Source organism: Lichenostomus cassidix, chromosome 1, assembly GCF_008360975.1.
Source record: "Lichenostomus cassidix isolate B80296 chromosome 1, HeHo_3.0, whole genome shotgun sequence".
NCBI lineage: Eukaryota > Metazoa > Chordata > Aves > Passeriformes > Meliphagidae > Lichenostomus > Lichenostomus cassidix.
Genome location: NC_139479.1, coordinates 59,571,239 through 59,590,105, shown reverse-complemented (window position 1 = coordinate 59,590,105; position 18,867 = coordinate 59,571,239). Strand labels below are relative to the sequence as shown.

General features: G+C 40.9%; 1 protein-coding gene and 1 long non-coding RNA gene across 6 annotated transcripts in view; both read left to right on the top strand.

The window, feature by feature from the left end:
- Positions 1–40: 40 nt before the first annotated feature.
- On the top strand, positions 41–942 carry LOC146444696 (uncharacterized). Its single transcript, XR_014850640.1, has 2 exons — positions 41–96; positions 340–942. It is a non-coding gene; the product is annotated as an uncharacterized LOC146444696 (long non-coding RNA).
- A 6,663-nt stretch (positions 943–7,605) lies between these two features.
- The window catches only part of EPSTI1 (epithelial stromal interaction 1), an 88,261-nt gene continuing 76,999 nt past the window's right edge, over positions 7,606–18,867 (top strand). For 2 of the 5 annotated variants that reach the window (XM_085059262.1, XM_085059252.1), the window contains exons 1-2: positions 7,606–7,895; positions 18,233–18,291. In XM_085059262.1, coding sequence (XP_084915388.1) covers positions 7,705–7,895; positions 18,233–18,291 — 250 coding nt within the window. In that variant the 5' untranslated portion in view covers positions 7,606–7,704. The remainder of the gene's footprint in view (positions 7,896–18,232; positions 18,292–18,867) is intronic. The other 3 variants (XM_085059243.1, XM_085059279.1, XM_085059270.1) reach the window with 3 other exon arrangements.

The following is an 18,867-nucleotide window of genomic DNA, read 5'->3' as shown; positions in this document are numbered from 1 at the left end:
GGACGCGCCGCGGAGCGCCTCAGCCCGCGGGACAAGGCTGGGGTGCCGCAACACGGAGAGAGGCGGGAAGGGGAAACGAGGGATACGGGATAAGAAGTACATCACCAAATAGGGTCGGGAAGGGGGAAAAACACTCAGGCCACACGGAAATAATCCGTGCCCATCTCCAGAATGCAGGAGTTTAGAAAGGGGTGGGGAACATGTGTAAAGGAAGGGATAAATAGAAATTAACCGGGGAAAAATCCCAAAGCGCTGCAAATGCATTTTAATATTTACATGCTTGCACCTCAGTTGGTGTCGGTGTATATTTCGCTGTATTTATACTTTGATTCCTTGCAGATGCTGTCGCGTGGGATGCCAGTTCGCCCTGCTGAAGTGCTCCTGAGCTGATGGACCCTGTGCACAATGGTCCATCGCCTCTCCTCCCAGCCACAATCAGTGACATGCTCAGTCCCGTGTCCGTACAGCAGTGAAGCAGCTCCTTCCCTGGTGCTGGTTTCCCTTCCCTCCTACCGGGTAATGCTGGCCATGGAACTGGATCATCTTCCCTTCCCTCCTACCGGGTAATGCTGGCCATGGAACTGGATCATCTGCAGGTTGCTAAGCGGTGTGACTGGACAAAAAGAATTACTCTTCTCACCTCCTATTTCAAACGGTGATTGCTCTTCTGAGCATCTCTTAAGTATCTTTTTAAAGTACCATAGAGGTGAGCTGACCACATATGGCATTTCATTAACCTTAGAGACACGTATAAATTTAACTTTCTGTTGAAGTCACTGGAAGTTGTATGATGATCTATTTGTCAAGGATTGCATTAATTTTTACATCTTCAATGGACATGTACAATCTTTTATGATTAATTTTTTAAACTTTCAGTGAAATTGGATTTCTTAAAAACTTAAAACCTATTTTAGAATCAATAAAAATGTCCCCAACTAACAATTTTCTATTCATTTATTTGCATAGAAGTGATGCAGAATAGTATGTCACTTACTACTTTCTTGATTAGCAAACCCAGCTTAAAAAATAATAAATTGAAAGTTTTGGAATTTAGGGTCTCCTTCTTAGTTTTCCAAGCTGATCTCTGAGACCTCTTAACAGATCAAATTCTGTTCTCATTAATCTAAAGCTGTGATTTTGCTATGTGCCCTAATGCTATTGTCTCGTGGCCACAGCAGCCAAGAACACAGTTGTAAGTATCAGATCCAGAAAAGCATCTGCCCTGGTCAGCTCCTTGGTCACCTCTAGAAGGAAATTACAGTCTATGAACTCAGGAAACATTTTATGCCATTTTAAGGGTAGCAAAATTGGTCGTTTAAAGACACTGGGTCATAGTACTGTCCATACAAATACATCCAGGCATGCTCTGAGATGGAAAACAGTGCTGGAAACATCTTCTTCAAATCACCAGCTGCGCTACTACTGCTGCTTTCTGGACAGAGAGCCTCAGGAAGCACATCGATTAAGCAGAGCAAACCAGATAATCAACACAAGGAAAATGTGTCTTCTGCCAGGAGTGAAACACTGTAGTTTGTTTCCCTTGGAAGCAAGGGAGGGAGGAATTAAAGCAGCTGGGTCTTTGGTTATGGTTCTCTCCCGAAGCTCCTCTCAGCATGGCACAGCTGTGTGCTAAGTTATGCACAGGATGGTGCTGGTAGAGACAATCTGTCCATTACTATTTAATTTAATCCTAAACACTGGTATGTTCCAGCATATTGTCACTATTAATGTGTAGCAATGTTGTCCAGATTTGTTATGCCATTTAAGTTAATTGTCTGCATAGTTTTCCTATAAATTATTTTCCTAAACAGTCTGTGCTACAGTATTCCGTGTTGCAGTCAGGATCAATGCTGGCAGGAGTCTTTGTCAGGAATGAAGGAGAATCTAGAAATGGATACCAGGTTAAATCTTGTGAAATTGATAACAAGGAGCGTGTGTGTTTGTGTATGTGTGTTTGTGATTTTTACCACTGAGAATTTCCAAAGTACCTATAAATGTAACACCTGATCAATGAAACTAGAATGGCAGGGACCAAAGTTTCATCCTAAAGATTAAAGTTGCCGAGGTCAGGCATAAAAGAGAGTATAATTGAAAGTTATCAAGGAAATCATGAGGCATATCATATAAAATTGTTAAAGTCAGTACTTGAGCCTTGCTGAATTGTCATGTGCATACAAATGAATGAAGAATAAATCTTCCTGGCCAGGATTAGAAGTTAGAAGAGTTAATTCTCCTAGAAGCATTTGTATATTTAATTACTACAATGTATTATAAAAATAAAAAGAGGCATGAGCTGTAGACTTCTAATTTCTTTAGGTAATGTATTTGGAAACATTACACAATAAAGAATATAATGTTCTTTCTGGATACTGTAATAATTGTCTGTATGACACCTTTGGTTGACTAGGTACCACAAGGTAGTATATTATATAAAATCCTAAGCTGGAACTAATCATGGCCTTTAGGAATTAAAAGAGTATAATTATTCATTGATGAAGATGGTATATATGCCAAAAAGCTCACATAGATTTTGTGAATAAGTAAATCTATGTTCTAAAAACTGTTGAGAAAAAGATCTATTCAGGAATATTGCAAATACTAATTTAATACTGCCAGACTTCTCAAGGACTTTTTCCTTCTGGACACAATGCTGGAGCAATAGCTCTTAGAGATTGTTGTTTCAGATAGCATTTGTGAAGTTTACCAGTTAATTTTGCCTTTTCCATTAGATTTATTGCAGGCATTTTTAATGGTATAAAACATTCATTTGTAGTCCTGATTGTTTTTATAACATGAGATGTTTAAAATAGCCCTGCTTTATTATTTAGTGTTATTTATATAGCAGTATAGATATGCATAGCACTCTCCAGGCACAAGAACACTCCTAAAATGTGGCAATAATCTTCAGGCACTGCTTCTGGACCCCAATACAGCAAATTCTGGACATCAGGTTAATTATATTTTCAATCTCCACTTCTCTTTGCTGAAGCAGTATTAGCTGAAGGAGAGGTGGGCTTGCTGTAAAGCTGAAGGATACTGTAGAGAAAGCAAGGGTCAATTTTCTTTTAGAGAGTGGAAGATGATAGTTTTTGACAGGTACCGTCAATTTCAGCTTTTTGCAATAAAATGGGAAGTGTGTGCAGCATTTTACATCTCCTAAATAGATTACCCAACACATCCACACACACACACTTGTCAAAGCTGATGGCATTCTTTCTGCTGAACCTGACAAATTCCAGTCCTAAATCTAAACAAGAATAAATCTTAGCCAGATGTTGACATTTTACCCTCCTTCTGGGGCTCTTCTCCAGGAAGCAGACAAATTTCTTCAGTATCCGCAGCTGTAAGAATTAGTGCTGTCAACCCTGCAGAAAGCTATCAACCTAATTGTACAGCAAGGTAGAGTACTCAGCCAGAAAAACATTGGTAAAGTAAAATGCATCTCTAAAAATTCAATTTTTATTTTACTGTCATGGTATAAGAACTCTATATGTATTGCTAATTATAAATATGCTTCTAGGGATATTTGCCATCATTTGTCATTATCCTAAAATAAAGGGATATGTTCCCAATGATCAATTACTCAATATGATCTGTAGTATATTTAGCTGTGTATCTTACCTACTTTAGCCAAAATATCCAGGGAAAAAACTTTGTATGTGAACCCTTGAGCATCATATTCAGTGTTGGACTAAGTGTTTTAGTACTGATGACAAAGGAAAAAGCATTTCTCCAGCAACCACGGCCTTTTGATACCATTTCCTCGCTTCTGGGAAAAATAGAGTGGGCTGTATAAAAGCTTGCCTTTCCTGACTGTCCTTTCAAAGGTTTCATGCAGTTTGATGCTTTTCTTCAGGCTTTAGGCTTCTAGTATCCTTGTATTAAATAAAAATCTTAGCTTTTAATGAAACGTGTCTGTGGTTGTGGGAAAAAACCCCCTTAAAAATGCAAAACCTTAAAATGCATAAACCAACAGTGAAATAATGAAGAATGCACAGGTGTCTTCAGGGAAGGAAGAATAGGGAACATTAATTACATTGTTTCACTTTTATGAGGGTTTTAATACTATTTCTTTCATAGAAATGAGTTTTGTCCTATCTAACATTCCCACAGAAATGATGACATGGCTGACCCAGATACTTTATAGAGAGAAAGGGTCTCATTTTTTGTATACTTCATGATACCTCTCATTTTTGGTATACTTCATGGTGCTGCAGAGTTGAAAATAAAGGTTCAGTACAAAATGTTCCTTCACAGAAGTTATTTTGGTTTATTATTGCAATTTCATGAGAAACACAGGTGAGGGAGGGAATTTGAGGATTCTTAATATTTCACATGTCCACTGAGGAATTTTCTCAGAGCAAAAGAAAGATCATTTTCTATCTTTCTGTCTCTCACAAAGTAAAAGAAAAAAAAAAGTTGTTAATAGCTGGAGGCAGCAGAGCTTTACAGACAAAAAAGCTTTATTTTGACAAATGAATTTTCTCACTCCTTTTCCTGTTTTCTCCCCTGTCACATGGGCAGGGAGGGAGGGAGCCACCAGCTGTGTGAGCACTCATTTGATAGCAAGGGCCAGTGCATCGCAGCCTCAGATCCAGTTAGGGATGTGAGACAACTATAAATATAACCCCTCAGATAGAAATGGCAGCCACTATTTGGTGGGTCTAAAAATATAAGTACTGAATTAAAATCCTTATGGAGGACTTGGGAAGGGTTGAAATTTGGTTGTGTTTGCATGTTTCAGGAGACTGAATACCTTGGCATTCTGACATTTTAGCATCTATTTAACATCTACAACATTAAATAAAATAGGGCTGGAGGCTGATCCTCTTTCCTAAATACAGCTAGTACAGACTCATATATATATATGCTGCCCAAGACTAGCCTCCACTAGGCTGGAAGTAGCTAAGTGGCTGGGTTGATCCTAGGGAATGCAATATGCATTATTCCTTACTAAACTCCACGTGTCCTGAAAGCCTTAGGTGGTACTGCTCTGACGATAAAACTTGATTATTACTTTGGGAATATTTCAGCTCTGTGTGTCTGAACCAATGCGAGGGATGGGTTGCAGCCTGTGAAATGTTGTGTTTTAGTAGCATGAAACTGAAGGGCTGGTGAATGATACACTGGAGTATCGTACAGAGGCTGTGGGATGAATTTGAGATGCAGAGATTGCTGAGATAGTGATGAAGAGATGTTTAGGGTGGAGAAAGTTAAATGCAGTACACTTGTTAATACTGACTTTCTGGGGGTCATGTCTGGCATGAACCATCCTTAGAGCCAGACCTGGATGTTGTCCTGAGGAGAGTGAGTTTGGATTGTCCAAAACAGAGCTATGAAATAAATGAGCATGGAAGCAATAAAAGTGATCGAGCTTCTAGTACTTGGGTTCAGTTTCATATCCTTCTTTTTTGAGCAATATAGATGTAAATATTTAGATTCTACAGTTACTGTTTTCAGCCAAAAGTTTCTAAATTTCAACAGGAAAACGACACTAAATCTGAATTTTATATAACATTGCAGGATTGAAGATACACAGCAGTGGCCACATTAATTATAATCAATTTTTGTAATTAAATATGGGTTATTAAGACATCAATCTGTGTGGATAAGAACACTCCAGATGTCAAAGCTGGATTTTTACCAGATAGGGTGTCTGTAGGCACAGCTGTTATCCCACAAATCTTTGCAGTCCTCAGACATGACTTTGCTATAATTTCTGTGCTCCTTCTGGTGCTTCTGCATCTCCTGTATTGACCCTGCAGTTCTGTGGAAGGGAGTAGGCTTGATGCTTGCTTTCATTTGCCAGCACCTTGTACATTAAATATATATATATATATATTTATATATATATATATTTGTGAAGTGAAGTGATGCAAGGGACTATGCACCAGTTCATCCCTTTACAACACATTGCCCTTCCATTCCAGAGTCTCTGCAGAGTGATTTGTGTACAAATGAAGATCATCCCTGCTGCAGAGCGTGTTAGGAGGGACAGTGGGAGGGAGAGACCATTGGTGCTGCCTTCTTGGGGCAGCCCTAGGAGATGCATCCTGGATATGGAAGCTCTGGGAGATGAGTTCTGGTGAGCTCCTGGGGTCACAAGAAGCATTACAACCACCAGGCAGCCTGTGGCTTTCCATGTGGCATTTTACTTTGCTCCTTTCCCTGCATGTGTGGAGAGTACTGTAAGACCTGGATGGTCTGTACAGTCAGGAAATCTGGCCAGCGTAGCTTGCCAGCTACGTACGTGTTTTCAGCGTGGCTTGATCAGCTGAGGGCAAAGAATGACAAGATCTGCATGTGTGGAGCTGGATTTCCCTAGCTCTGCTGCATTAACCTGGAGTAGCATTACTAGTTCTTTTTCACTTGGGTTAGAAGTTGCCAAACATCTTTTTTTTACTAATGATATTAAGAAGATCATTGGTTATTCCCAGCCCTGCAGGTCCCATAGATACACTACCAGTAGTTAGATGAGATCACTCAAGGGATCTCCATTTTCAGTAAGTGGACGGTGTATTTGTCCTCTATTCAGGTAGAGCTAGGAAAATTAAAGTAAAGAAGTTTTCTGATGGAGCAGAATTGAAAGGCAGAACTGGAATTTTTCAGGACCATTGATTTAAGATTTATCCGAAGGTTAGTTTTTAGTTCTGCTTTCATCTTTCTTTGTACACACATGCAAAATAGAAACCAGAAAAACCCTTTGTGAGAGACTGGACTATGACTCAGAACGATTGCCCATTTGTGGAGGCACCAGGGTGCTTTGCTGACACCAGGTTTGCAACCCCCCCGAGGAGAAGGAGGTGAGTTTTTGGGTGTGTGATGGCAAACTTCTGGTCTGCATAAGACAGAGGGGGTAAACTTATATCTGCCAGAGGCTACAAACAGGCTTTGAGGCCAGTAAGAGAGAGATCATGTGGAGAAAGGATGGAGCTTTTTATCGTCCCAAATTGCCTTCCCCCACACACAACCCCGCCAATAGATAAAGACCTTTGATCACCACTTTGCCCTACAGCAACACTCAAGTGTCATTATAGATCCATGGGTGGTGATTCTGTATTTTATGCTTCCATATTGTCATATTATTACAGATAATAATAACCAAAATGGCTACATATCTGCTCACCATTGCAAACAAATCATTCTAAAATAAACCCTACATCTGTGTCTGTGTGTGTGTGTATATATATATATATATATATATATATATATATATATATTTGCAAACACCAATCATACAGTGTTGTTTCATCCTAATCTGCCCCAAGGGATCTATTAACAAGAATCTGGGTTATCCTCACTTTCAGGGGTGGGTCATAACACCTCCAAGAGTTATTCCCTCTGTCACAGGTAAATGTGAAGTGCTGGGTTAAAAAAAAGTCAGAAATAAAGCTTTCAGCCAGACCTCCCCATGCTGCTGCACAAACTGTTGTCATCTGGTTTATTAGCACAGATCAGCTTTGCTGTCCCCCCATGACTCCTGTCTGCCTGGGTGCTGTAACCGAGATGATCAGATCTGAACTTCAGCAGGAAGATGCCTCACACAGTAGTAAGTATACTTGCATGCCTGCCGGTTGAAAGTTCAGGAAGGGGTGGAGCTTACCAGGAATTGAAACTGATTTGTGTTAACTCCCAAAGTTTTGAGTCTTTCCCTAGATATAGCAGCAATACTAGTTTCTGTCAAGGCAAGGTACTTGCAAAACAATGTCTGGGGCTGGAGGATGGAGGGAAGGCAGCAGGTACAGGACAGCTACTGCCTCCAATACTCCATCTTCGTCTCAACTTAAGCCCTGGGATGGCAAGAGTGAAACGGAGAAGGGTGAAAACACCCAGAAGAGGACATCTGAGTTGCAAAGAGGCCAAGCATCAGTCTACCAACAACAGCAAAAGCAGTAGTAAGTAACAAGGAGCCTGACTAAAATGTTTTACCTGTATTGGGTGCCTGTTCTCCCTCTTCCTCAAGGTGTGCACCTTTAAAGGTGCAAATACTTCATAGAGAGCCTGTGTCTGAGCACACAAGGAGCATGTCATCCTCTTCTTGAGGCTTCCTACATGGGACCCGAGTTGTTCTGGCAGGCTTTGTGACAGCATGGCTTACACCCTATGTCATAGCAGTGGCCAGTTCTGTACCTTGGATACTGACATGTGTGGTGTCTGTTTCTTGGCACCATTTTTCAAAGTGAAATTTCAGAGCTGGTTCTAGCTCCCGGTTTTCTGTGTCTCCTAATATTTCATCCTCAGAAGTCTAAAAATACTTACTTTGGCTTAAGAGATGGATATAGGCTTCATTCCAGCACTGCTCGGAATGCAGTCAAGGACACAGAACAGCTTCCAGCAACTTCATGCTGACAAAACTAAATCCAAAGCTTTAGCTTTCTATTTCAGTTTGTGCATTATTGGAATCCATGCTTAGTCCATCTCTGGCTTTCCAGTGACAATCCTGAGACGGCTTGCATAAGCTGTGTCTTGCAGATATAATACAGAATAGGAACTGAAAGTTGGGTCTGTGTATGTGTGTGCATTTTCTGCACATGTTTAATATAAATATGCTTAGCTGACCATAGCTAATTGTTTAGTCTTTTTCCCCAAATGTGCTTTTCTGAGCTGTTAGTAACAGTGCATGTAATGCCATGATTATTATTTTTATGTGCTGATTTTGCTTAGCTTGCTTCTTTTTCTCCAGGCTTTCAAAGGGCAGCCAATGAAACTGCAAACTATTTCAGTTTCATTTCCCTTCTTTCTGGATGAAGAAGGTGGAGCCACATGTGAAGGAGGTGGTGAGCAGCTGATGGCGAGCAGAGATCAGCAGCTTTCCATTGAAACCTAAGAATGCTTGCCCATTAGGTAGTAATGATACAGAGACTATTAAGAGCTGAGTCCCTTTAAAATCCATCAGCGCTTTAATGACTGACTTTCAGGAGAGCAAACAATAATTCCTCAGTTACAGTCTGTTTATTTTCTGCTACCTCCACATATGAAAAACTCTCTGTCTTGCCTGGTCTCACAGTGCCATATATCCACAGTGGAGTGAGGACAGCCCCAGTTTCCTTATGTAGTTGTGCTGTGTGCATTTTGTTGCTCTTTGGGGTTTTTTTTGTTTTTTCAACAGGGAGGAGGGGGCAGCAGGGACAGTGGGAGTTTTCCCATTGGCATGACTGGTCTTTCCCCAGTTTTGGTCTGGGATACAAACCTCCTGGTACAGGTTAGGTGAATAATTAACCAATTGGTTTGCCAGAGGTCTCTGCAGAATTTAAGGTCAGCACACATATAATCACACAAATCCCTGCTCTCTCTTTCATCTTGCATGATGCTCGCAGACATAAAGCTGTTCTGCATCCACCGCAAAGACTGAGTAGTATTATTTGCTATGTGAAAAGATTGTGTCTTCCGAAAGTTCTAACAAAGAATTAGTTCCTAAATCTTGGATGTACAAATTAAAGTCTGCATTAGTATGCAGTTAAAGAGAAGAAGGGATGAGGGAAAGGCAGGTTGAAACAGAAACCATCTAATATGAGCGGGAAACAAATATCCAAAAAATGAAGTGAATGAGACTGGGGTTTGCATCCTTCCCTCGAGAAGGGGGATGCTACCTGGCAGTTTGAATGGGATGAAGCCACATAACTGCAATGTCCTTAACTAAACCAGATTAAAGGGGAAAATAGTATCTGAAATACTGAAACAGACCAGGGGAGATCTTTATTCTTAAAACAAAAGTTGTTTCATTCATTATTTCTTTGTTCTGTTTTCTCAAGTTACATTTCAAGAAAGATTTCTGATTAAAATATCATTTTAGCCACGATAAAGCTGACTCAGCTTTTTAGCCACCAACCCATTTTAATATGACCTTTAAAACTAAAATACTGGAACACCCTCAGAATGGTCCAGGTTTTCAGGCTTTCAGATAACCAGAGCAGTTGGAGAGCTGAAGTCACAGGGTAACAGTAGGACAAAAAAAGCACAGACTAGCATTACTAAAGGTTTTCTGGACTATGCATAGCAGAGGGAACATGAGGGGCCCAATTAGGATAACTCTGTGCCAAGTAGTGTCTCTATTCCAGCTTCTGCTTGCTATTTTTTGGAAACAGACAGGGATATGGTTTTGCTGCCAGAAAAGCAGGAGTTGAAATATCTTTTGAAGACTCTGTTTGAGTTGTTTCCATGCAAACTCAGTCTCAGGCTGTGAGAGAAATTGGGAGAGGGAAAACATCTCAGGAGCATCCTGGGGTAGGATCAGGAGACCTTTTGTTTTGACTGGACGCATGAAATATGTGTGGGATGTAGCATGTTGCAGTCTCGTTCAGTACTCAATATTCAAACTTGGCTATTAAAAAATACAAGGTGGGCAGCTGGTATTAGAGGATAGTTTTGCTTTGGAGAATCCCTTATATGACATGTTGAGGCTGAGAATTGACGATAAAATGGTCCTAATTAAGAAAAATACTTGTTCAAATGCAAAATTGAAGTCACACTTCACACCTCCACGTCCAGTTATATGTGTGGCTTCAGGCCATGGAGCAAAAAGTCACCAGGATGACAAGTGCTTGAAACTGCTTGTAATAATAAGCTTGCATTTAAGTGGCTTCACTTTGTCTGCTAAGTGCCATGAAATTAACTTGCAGAAAGTGAATTCCCAAATTGCCCCTGTTCATACCTATTCAGAAACAAAAGTCTGTACAGAAGAAAGGTGGAGGAAAGTGGGAAAATTAGAGGGTGAACTATAGCTAGTGCCTGAAAAAGAAACTGCTGCCCCCATTCAGCAGTCTGTCTTTAGTGCCTTTAAAGCTGCCAAGAATAATATTGGTTCTGCTAAAATCCATTAAAAAATGAAATTCAAAATAATAAAACCTGAAGATATATTGCCGCACAGCTGGTAACAGTCCCTCATAATTTTCTGTGAAAGGAGAGCGAAGTTGCTAGAATGCTTGACTCGGGAAATTGTATTCTTTGACTGCTGGAGCCAAATCCATCAGAGCTTTCTTTCCTTCCTTTTCCAATCTTAATCCTGAATTGAAAAAAAACCATAACGAAATATCTATAGTGTTATAAGACCCCTCATCCTTTTGCTGATATTCTATAATTAGGAGTTCTGATTCTTTTTTCTTTCATGAGCTGAAGTTTCTTTAAAATAAATTAGTCTACGAAACTGTAGGCAGACTTTTAGCAAAATGCTTGTTTTGCTCACTGCCCAGGCACTGGTGGGAGTGCAAAAAGAGTAGTTCGAATAATGCTCAGAGTTTAGCTCTCCACTTGCTGCAGAGGAGAAGTCTCCCAATTCTCTGTCTTTCAGGCTGATGCACTACTATTTACAGCCCAGTGGAGCAATTCAGGAACGCCTGGCTTCACTGTGGTCAGCAGCCAGCCTTTTCTGCAGCCACATGATTGGTGACTGAGTCTGTGTAAGACAATAACTTTACTGTTAGACTGGATTGTGGGGGTTGCTCTTCCATATAATACTCAGAGGAGGAAAGAAAGTCCTTCCAAATTCTATATTAGATAGCTTTTTTGGAAGAGCTTGTTTTGCACAAGCTCTGACATGTTCCCTTGATGCATAGCTGGGTGAGGAGCTGTGCTGAGGTGATGAAGAAGGAATGCATGGAGGATGCTATGTTTGGGCAAGGGCAATGAAAGGACAAATTTGCTAATGCAGAGACAGCGGAGGAGGAAATACATTGTTGAAAAGAAAAGAGGGTGAAAGCAGAGATGAACATGCCACTAGCTCAAAGCTCAATCTTCATGTGATACTGCACCTGACCTGCCAAGCTCTCCAGGCATGCTGGCAAGCCTGAAGTGCAGCACATGCATGCCTCTCCAGGGGAAGCTCAGCTCAGCATTTGGTGTTGTCAAGCCCAGCGCCTGGCCTGCCCACATATGGATGCTCCATACTCCTCCCAGGTAGTGATTACCAGGTGCTCCAGCCGGCTCTGGCATGCTCCCTGCATCCCTGACACTGTGCTGCACTGAGGCAACAGAGCTGCTCTAGGACTTGGGGACAGCATGAGCATGGCCACGTCTGACTTCACAGAGTTTGCTGGTTCTGATGCTGATCTACAACACTGCCGCAGTGAACTCTGCCCCTTTGGTGTAATCTGACCACAAGCACAGGCTGATCAATGGCATGTTAGTGTTTCCAGAGGAGAAAGAAAGCTGTGCTATGAGCTGAGTTTGGGATGGGAGCTACCACTTGGCTCCCTGATTTGATCCTTCCAGGGTGGCAATTTCCTTGGTGCTTTAGAAGTTGGATGAGATTGTCCAAAACAGAGCACTGGCTGAAGCACATGCCCTTCTTTCTGATGTGCTAAGAGCACAACAAGCTGCTGAGTCTGAGCTTCATCTAAACTGTTGGATATTCAGTTCCAAGTTTCAGTTTTAGTCTTTGGACCAAATTTTGACTTCAGGAATTTCTCTACAAGCATGTGGGTAACAGCAGAACCTCAGGTCTGTTTCTTTCCTGCAGATTTCTGACTCTTACTTTCTCCTGGGCTGCTCTCTGCTGCTCTTTCCCTTCTCACTCTTCTCCCCTGCAAGTTCTCTTCTTCAGGATTTAACTCTTTGCTTTAAACCAAAGCCTCACAATGGCAAAAATGTTGTCTGTTCTTAATGAAAGCTTTAGTTAACCGGAGAGACCAGATACAGAAGTGAGTTACCCTGGTTTAATAATCTTCTGGACATCATTTGAGATGTGGTAATTAAGTGCATTCCTGGCTTGTGGAAAACACAGGACAAAATCCATGGAGGTAGATTTTTGGTGATAAACATTTCCTGCTAATGTAGTTCATTTTCTGCCTCTCGTGTTAAGAGCACACATACAGTGAGGATGAATCAGACAGTGTGTAATGCTAAGCCCCAGTAAATCACTTTTGTCTCTGAGCTGCAAACTGGTAAGATGATGCTGCTGATAAAGATGGAAAGCCAGAGTCCCAAGCCTGCATGCAAGAGCTGTATACTCTCTTAGAGCTCTGCTTATGGCACTGCTGGGACACAGAGCATATTGCTCAGCTGAGGTCTAGAGCTGAGGCTGTCAATTATCATTAGCATCTGGCTCCATGTGCATTGCAAAATAGGGATACCTACAGGACAGTTGGCTGCTTGCTGGGATTTGGCATCCTGTAGCCCTTTAATTTGGCAGTTTCTGTGCTGCTCAGCAGCATATGGCTGCTCCATCAGGCATGAGAGCCTTGGGTGAAAACAATATTTTGTGGTGGTGTGGACTTGACAGCTCTTAAAACAATTTCTGATAAATGAATGCAAAGTTCAGCTTAGTGTATCTTGGAAGGAAATTCAACAGTTGACTTTGGCAGTTTGGTGTCTTTTCTCTTTTAAATTCAGTCTTTAACATACTATATAATGCAGTATCTCACCCATGTCTTTCCCTAGGTCCCTCCTCAGACTGAATCTGCCCTGAACTTCTTCCCATGCTTTAGTCATTTCTGTTGCTCTCCAATGTCTCCTTAGTTTCTGTCTGTTATGCAGAGCACTTTGCCCAGCAGAGCAAGATATTTGGCTTTCAGCTCTGTGACATTCATGTACCAATGCACCCGCAGTATAAAATACAGTGGAATTAGAAATAGTTTATAATAGCCATTACTTCTGTAACTCTTTAAACTATTTCACACTTCATTTGAAAATCTCTCCTGTGGTAGATGGTTGGAGTGGACTCAAGGAAAAAACAGAAGAGCACAGCTCTGCAAAAACTATTACCAGTGAACAGCAAATCCACATGTGGTTTTTCGATTTTAGAAATGAACTATTTTATAGATACCTGAAAGAAAGTAGAACAAAAGTTGCTATGGTCAATGCCTTGAAAGCACTGAAGAGGTGTCCTTGAGTGGTACTGATTGGATGAGTAGACCTTCACACAGGATTCAGAATTTAAGTTTTCAGACATGGTGTTCCTTATGTTACTAATCAGTCAAAGTGTAAACTATCATTGAAGTTTATCTATGACTGTATTGCATATTTCTCCTGACTGAAATGTTTTATATCTCTCTCTGCATGTGCTGGTTTTGGATGAAGTAGAGCTTATTTTCTTCAGTGTAGCTGCTATGGGGCTATGATTTGGATTTGTGACCAAAGGAGTGTTGATAACACAGAGATGGTTTGTTACAGCTGAGCAGTGCCGACACTGAGTCAGGGCCTTTCTGCCTCTCACCCCAGCAGAGAGAGGGCTGGGGGTGTGCAAGGAGCTGGGAGAGGGCACATCTGGGACAGCTGACCCCAGCTGGCAAAAGTATATCCCATAATATATGCCATCAGGCTCGGTATTTAAATCTGGGGGAAGGAGAAGGAATGGTGGGATGTGCAATGTGGTGATGTTTCTCTTCCCAAGTCACATTTCAGCATGATGGAGCCCTGCTTTCCTGGAGGTGGCTGAACACCTGCCTACCCATGGGAAGTGGTGAATGGATTCCATGTTCTGCTTTGTTTGTGTGTGCAGCTTTTGCTTTACTTGTTAAACTGTCTTTATCTCAACCCATGATTTTTCTCACTTTAACCCTTCTAATTCTCCCTTCCATCCCACAAGGAGCAGAGTGAGTGAGCAGCTGTGTAGTGCCTAATTACTGGCTGGGGTTAAACCACAGCCACATATTGATATATAGGTATTTATAATCCCACTACTGTGGTATATTATGTGTATCTGCTTGAAAAATCATAGGAGCTTCCTTTTTTATTTCAATATAGATACATTCTCTTATTGGGTTATAACTTTCTTACTCTCATTAATATCTGTTCAGTCTGTGTAATGAGTCAATACATTTCCATTTTCTGCAGAGAAAATAAAAAAAACACTCATCAAGATTAATATTACCCATAAAGGAAGAAGATGATTTTTCTTTTTTGAAGAGCTATAACTGGGGTAAGATGTTCTTCCTCCCCTTTCCAGTGGCTTCTGTATTTGTATTTATGAAACAACCCTACCTCAAAGATAGGCTTAAGTCTTATAACAATTAGAGTCGTTATTAGGGAAACTGTAAAGTTAAATTCTTTATAATCTTTTCTGTCTGTGGATTTTGAAGCACTTCATATACTGGTATAAAGCACAAAATTCTGCACACCACTGATAGCTTCAAATCTTCACATTTCCTTAATTGCTCCCCAGGTAAGTAGAATAATTTTCTCCAGACTTATGGCTACTGTGGCAACCCAGAAACTGACTGGAATATTAAATTGACAGGCTGTAGCGGGTTTTATAGGCTTAACTGGATCAGAGGTTTTGCCTGAACAAAGAAATGACATACAATATCCTGCAAACGGGATAAAAACACAAGGTGAAAGCTGGTGGTGGGTTTTTGCGTTAACTTTCTTTCGTTCAAAAAAAAGAATTTCTAGAAAATAAGGGATTCTAGGTGCAGATTTTAGAACAGGTAGAGCAGGTGGAGTTTTTCAGGTAACAGCTCGTCTGGCTGCTGTAGGGTTAAAAAGCAAGGAACCACCCTGACTTTCACCCCTCCCACAAGAAATTTACCATGTACTTGCTCTTCCTTCTCCCTGATCAGAGAATCATAGAATGGTTCTTTAAGACACCTCATAGATCATCTAGGTCCAGTGCCCCTGCCATGGGCAGGAATCCTTCCACTTGACCAAGCTCTTCAGAGCCCCAGCCAGCCTGGTCTTAAACACCTCCAGGGATGGGGAATCCACAACATCTCTGGGCAACCTGTGCCAGTGCCTCACCCCTCACACTGAAGATTTTTTTCCTAATATCTAACCTTAACGTGCCTTCCTTGAGCTTAAGGCCATTCCTGATCCCAGTACCCAAAGCTATCCAAAGCTCTGTCATATCTTTCTGACCAAGGTGAACACTATGAAGTTAGATAAACTCAATATCGCTTTTTTCCCTTTTTTTTTTCTTGTAACTTGGACTAAAACAAAGCATTAGATAAAAGACAAACAAAAGTTGGTATCCTGTTCCCCTTTTTCCTCCCCCACTGGAGAATTGACATACTCATTTTATTTTACTTTGCCTTTATTTCAATAAAATGGAAACCACTTTGGCTTTTAATTAAACACAGTTTTAACCACAACGACTCTTACTCCAGTCTGTGGAAAACAGATGGTAAATGAACTGTCACCTCTACCTCTTTCGTACACTGATTGATCTTTGCTATATTTCATGTCCAGTCTTTCTGAGTTTCTGAAGATGAGGCCACGGTCAGATATCAGAAGAGTGGGCTCCACCTGGCCTCCTGGGGTCTGAGCCTTCCAGCCAAAAAGCAGAAGCAGATAAAGGAAATGATTCATGGCATAAGGGCTAGATTTGATACCTTGATTTCTAATACATGTTCAGACAAGCAGAGGTCCCTTCTTTTTTAAAAAATTGATTATAACTTAAAACAAATCAACTAGACAAATGCTGTTTGAAGTCATCAAAGTATATGGTATAAAAACACTTCTGCCCTCTAGTGCTGTGAAGCAGTGTGATATCTTAGATGCACTCATTGATTTTTGGGAGGGGAAGATATGTGGTGTTGCAGTGCACAATTTCAGCCACTATTAACGTTGCCAAAGGGAAGGGAGGGGAGTGTAAAAGGTATTTAATAATTTTTGTGTATAAACTTGAGAGAAATATGGTCTTAATACTTGAAACAACAACAAAAGCTACTAAAAAAAATCTTGAAACAGGTAGATTGTGCAGCAGCTTATTAAAGGCACTATGGGATAAATTGGATATGCTACTACTCAAACAAATAGAGAAAAATCTGAAACAACATCAGTGATGGGGAATGTTATGCTATAAGCAAGGAGTGTTGTCAAAGCTTCTTTTAAGTAATGTTTGCAGTTGTGTCATGAATGCCAGTGGGTCATTGCTGGTCTCTTCACTCCTGCCTTTGAGGGTCTGGGATTCGGTGAAGTAGTGAAGAACAGTCTCACAGTCTCAGGGACACCAGAGTATGCTGGCAGAAAGGGAAAGGATCATATTAAATGGCACCATTAAAGCTCACGGCTCTATCTTTACTAGTTTAATCTCATAAATTAATCCACATCCTCCTAGAATAAGTCTTCAAAGAGAAAGAGGTAATTGGATATAAATACTCTCTTACCAAACTCTGAATTACAGTGATATGGCAGCGGGCAGCTTTGGGCACTTTGATCTCTTTGCACGATTTTCATTCCCCTTTTAAGCCTTAGTCTTGGGCCTTATTGTTTCATTACTTCTCTACTGCCAGCTGTGCTTTATCTGCTCACTAGTTTGTCCTCTAGCCACTCCCTATGGCCCTTGCTTAAGAGGCTCAGCCTTCACCCCTAATTATTCTTTGCTGTCTGTTCTTCTCCTTGTGCTTTCCCTGCAGTGAAGCCACGTGAAATGTTTGTGCCCACATGTGCGTATAAAACCCTGCCAAGACTCTGATGTGTAGGGCAAACTGCTGCTGAGTGCATTTCTGGTAAACCTGCACCCCCATGGCACAGCTTCTGCTGAGTAGGTGTTGTATAAACTCCTACCCACACCATACACCATGTAGGTAAAACCCTTTGTCTTCTCCAAGCAAAATTGACATGTTTTCATCATTCTTTTGATCACCTCGAGTCTCTTAATACACTCTGAACCCAGTCTTGCCTCTTTGCTGTCACATTAGATTGATAACTCCTTGAGACAGCAACTGCATTTTGAATTAAGTGTGGCAAAACAGGGCCCTTGTCCCGATTCAGTGAGTCGCACCTTAGGCATGACAGCAAGATGAATATGTCACGGAATTCCTGGTGCCTGAAAATGAAAGGCAGACAAGGAAACTGAGGCTCAAGCTGAGAATAAGTCACCTGAGTCCATCGCAAACAGTGTGACTTCACACATTCCTAGGGCAACTTTTGAGCAGACTGCTTAAGTCCACAAGGTCCTTGATGACCACAAGGTAAGGGGTGGGACTGCCAGCAGCAGTGCTCTTCCCCCTAGACCATGGTCTTCCACATGGAACATTTTGATTCAAGGAAGTGATTTGATTTGAAATGCATGAGATTTGAGGTCAGCAGTCTCGATAAGACTTGAATGAGAACACAAAAGGCTATGCTAAAGGTTTCTGAAAATATTATCCTTGATATCTGCTGCCAATTCCAAATATAATGAGTCTTTCTAGAGTACTTACCAAAAATTCCTGAAGAGCTGAATGAGAATAAATAACAGTTTTTATATGAAGTTGTTTGTTACAACAGCAGAAAACTGACTTTGCTGAGGAAGGAAGTCCTTCTAGTCCTGATTTTGTGTAAACAGGAAAAATAAAAGTGTATTCTTTCATTTTAGTGTTGGCCCATATGTCTTGGTAACTCCAAATGAAACCAGAAGAAAACAGTTGCAGCAAAGTGAGTTGTGTAATATCATAATACATTATTTCTACTTGAATAACTTTAGGGTTTTGTGCATTTTATTGCTCTTGCAACTTTTATCCTCATTTTTACAATGCTTTTATATGTCCAGCTATGACAGTAAAGCCAGTGCTATGAGCATTCTCCATCATCATGTAGCTCTTCTTAAGATTGACTCATCATCTAGCTTCGCTTCGTGCAGAATAAATCTTGTTCACAAGGGTTTTGGTAATTTCAGTGCTGGAGCTGCTCAAGATGGATTCCACAAGACTGTGCTGGAATTAGCTCTATCCAGCTTTTACAGGATTGAATTCATATTGGAGAACTTTGAACAGCCTTTGGGTTAGGAGGAGGAAGAATAAAAATATAAATAAGAAATATTTTTTGAAAATACTCCCATGTGGAAATAAAAGCAACGACAGCCACTGTTGCTTCTTGAACCTGCATTTATGGATTGTAGGTGGGTCTTTCACTGAAGCTGGTAAAGGTCATTTTAGAGGGAAAGTATCTGTGGATTTATATTCACTTTTCCTTGCTGGTGAAAGTAGCTGAGTAGGAAGACCCTGAATCTCT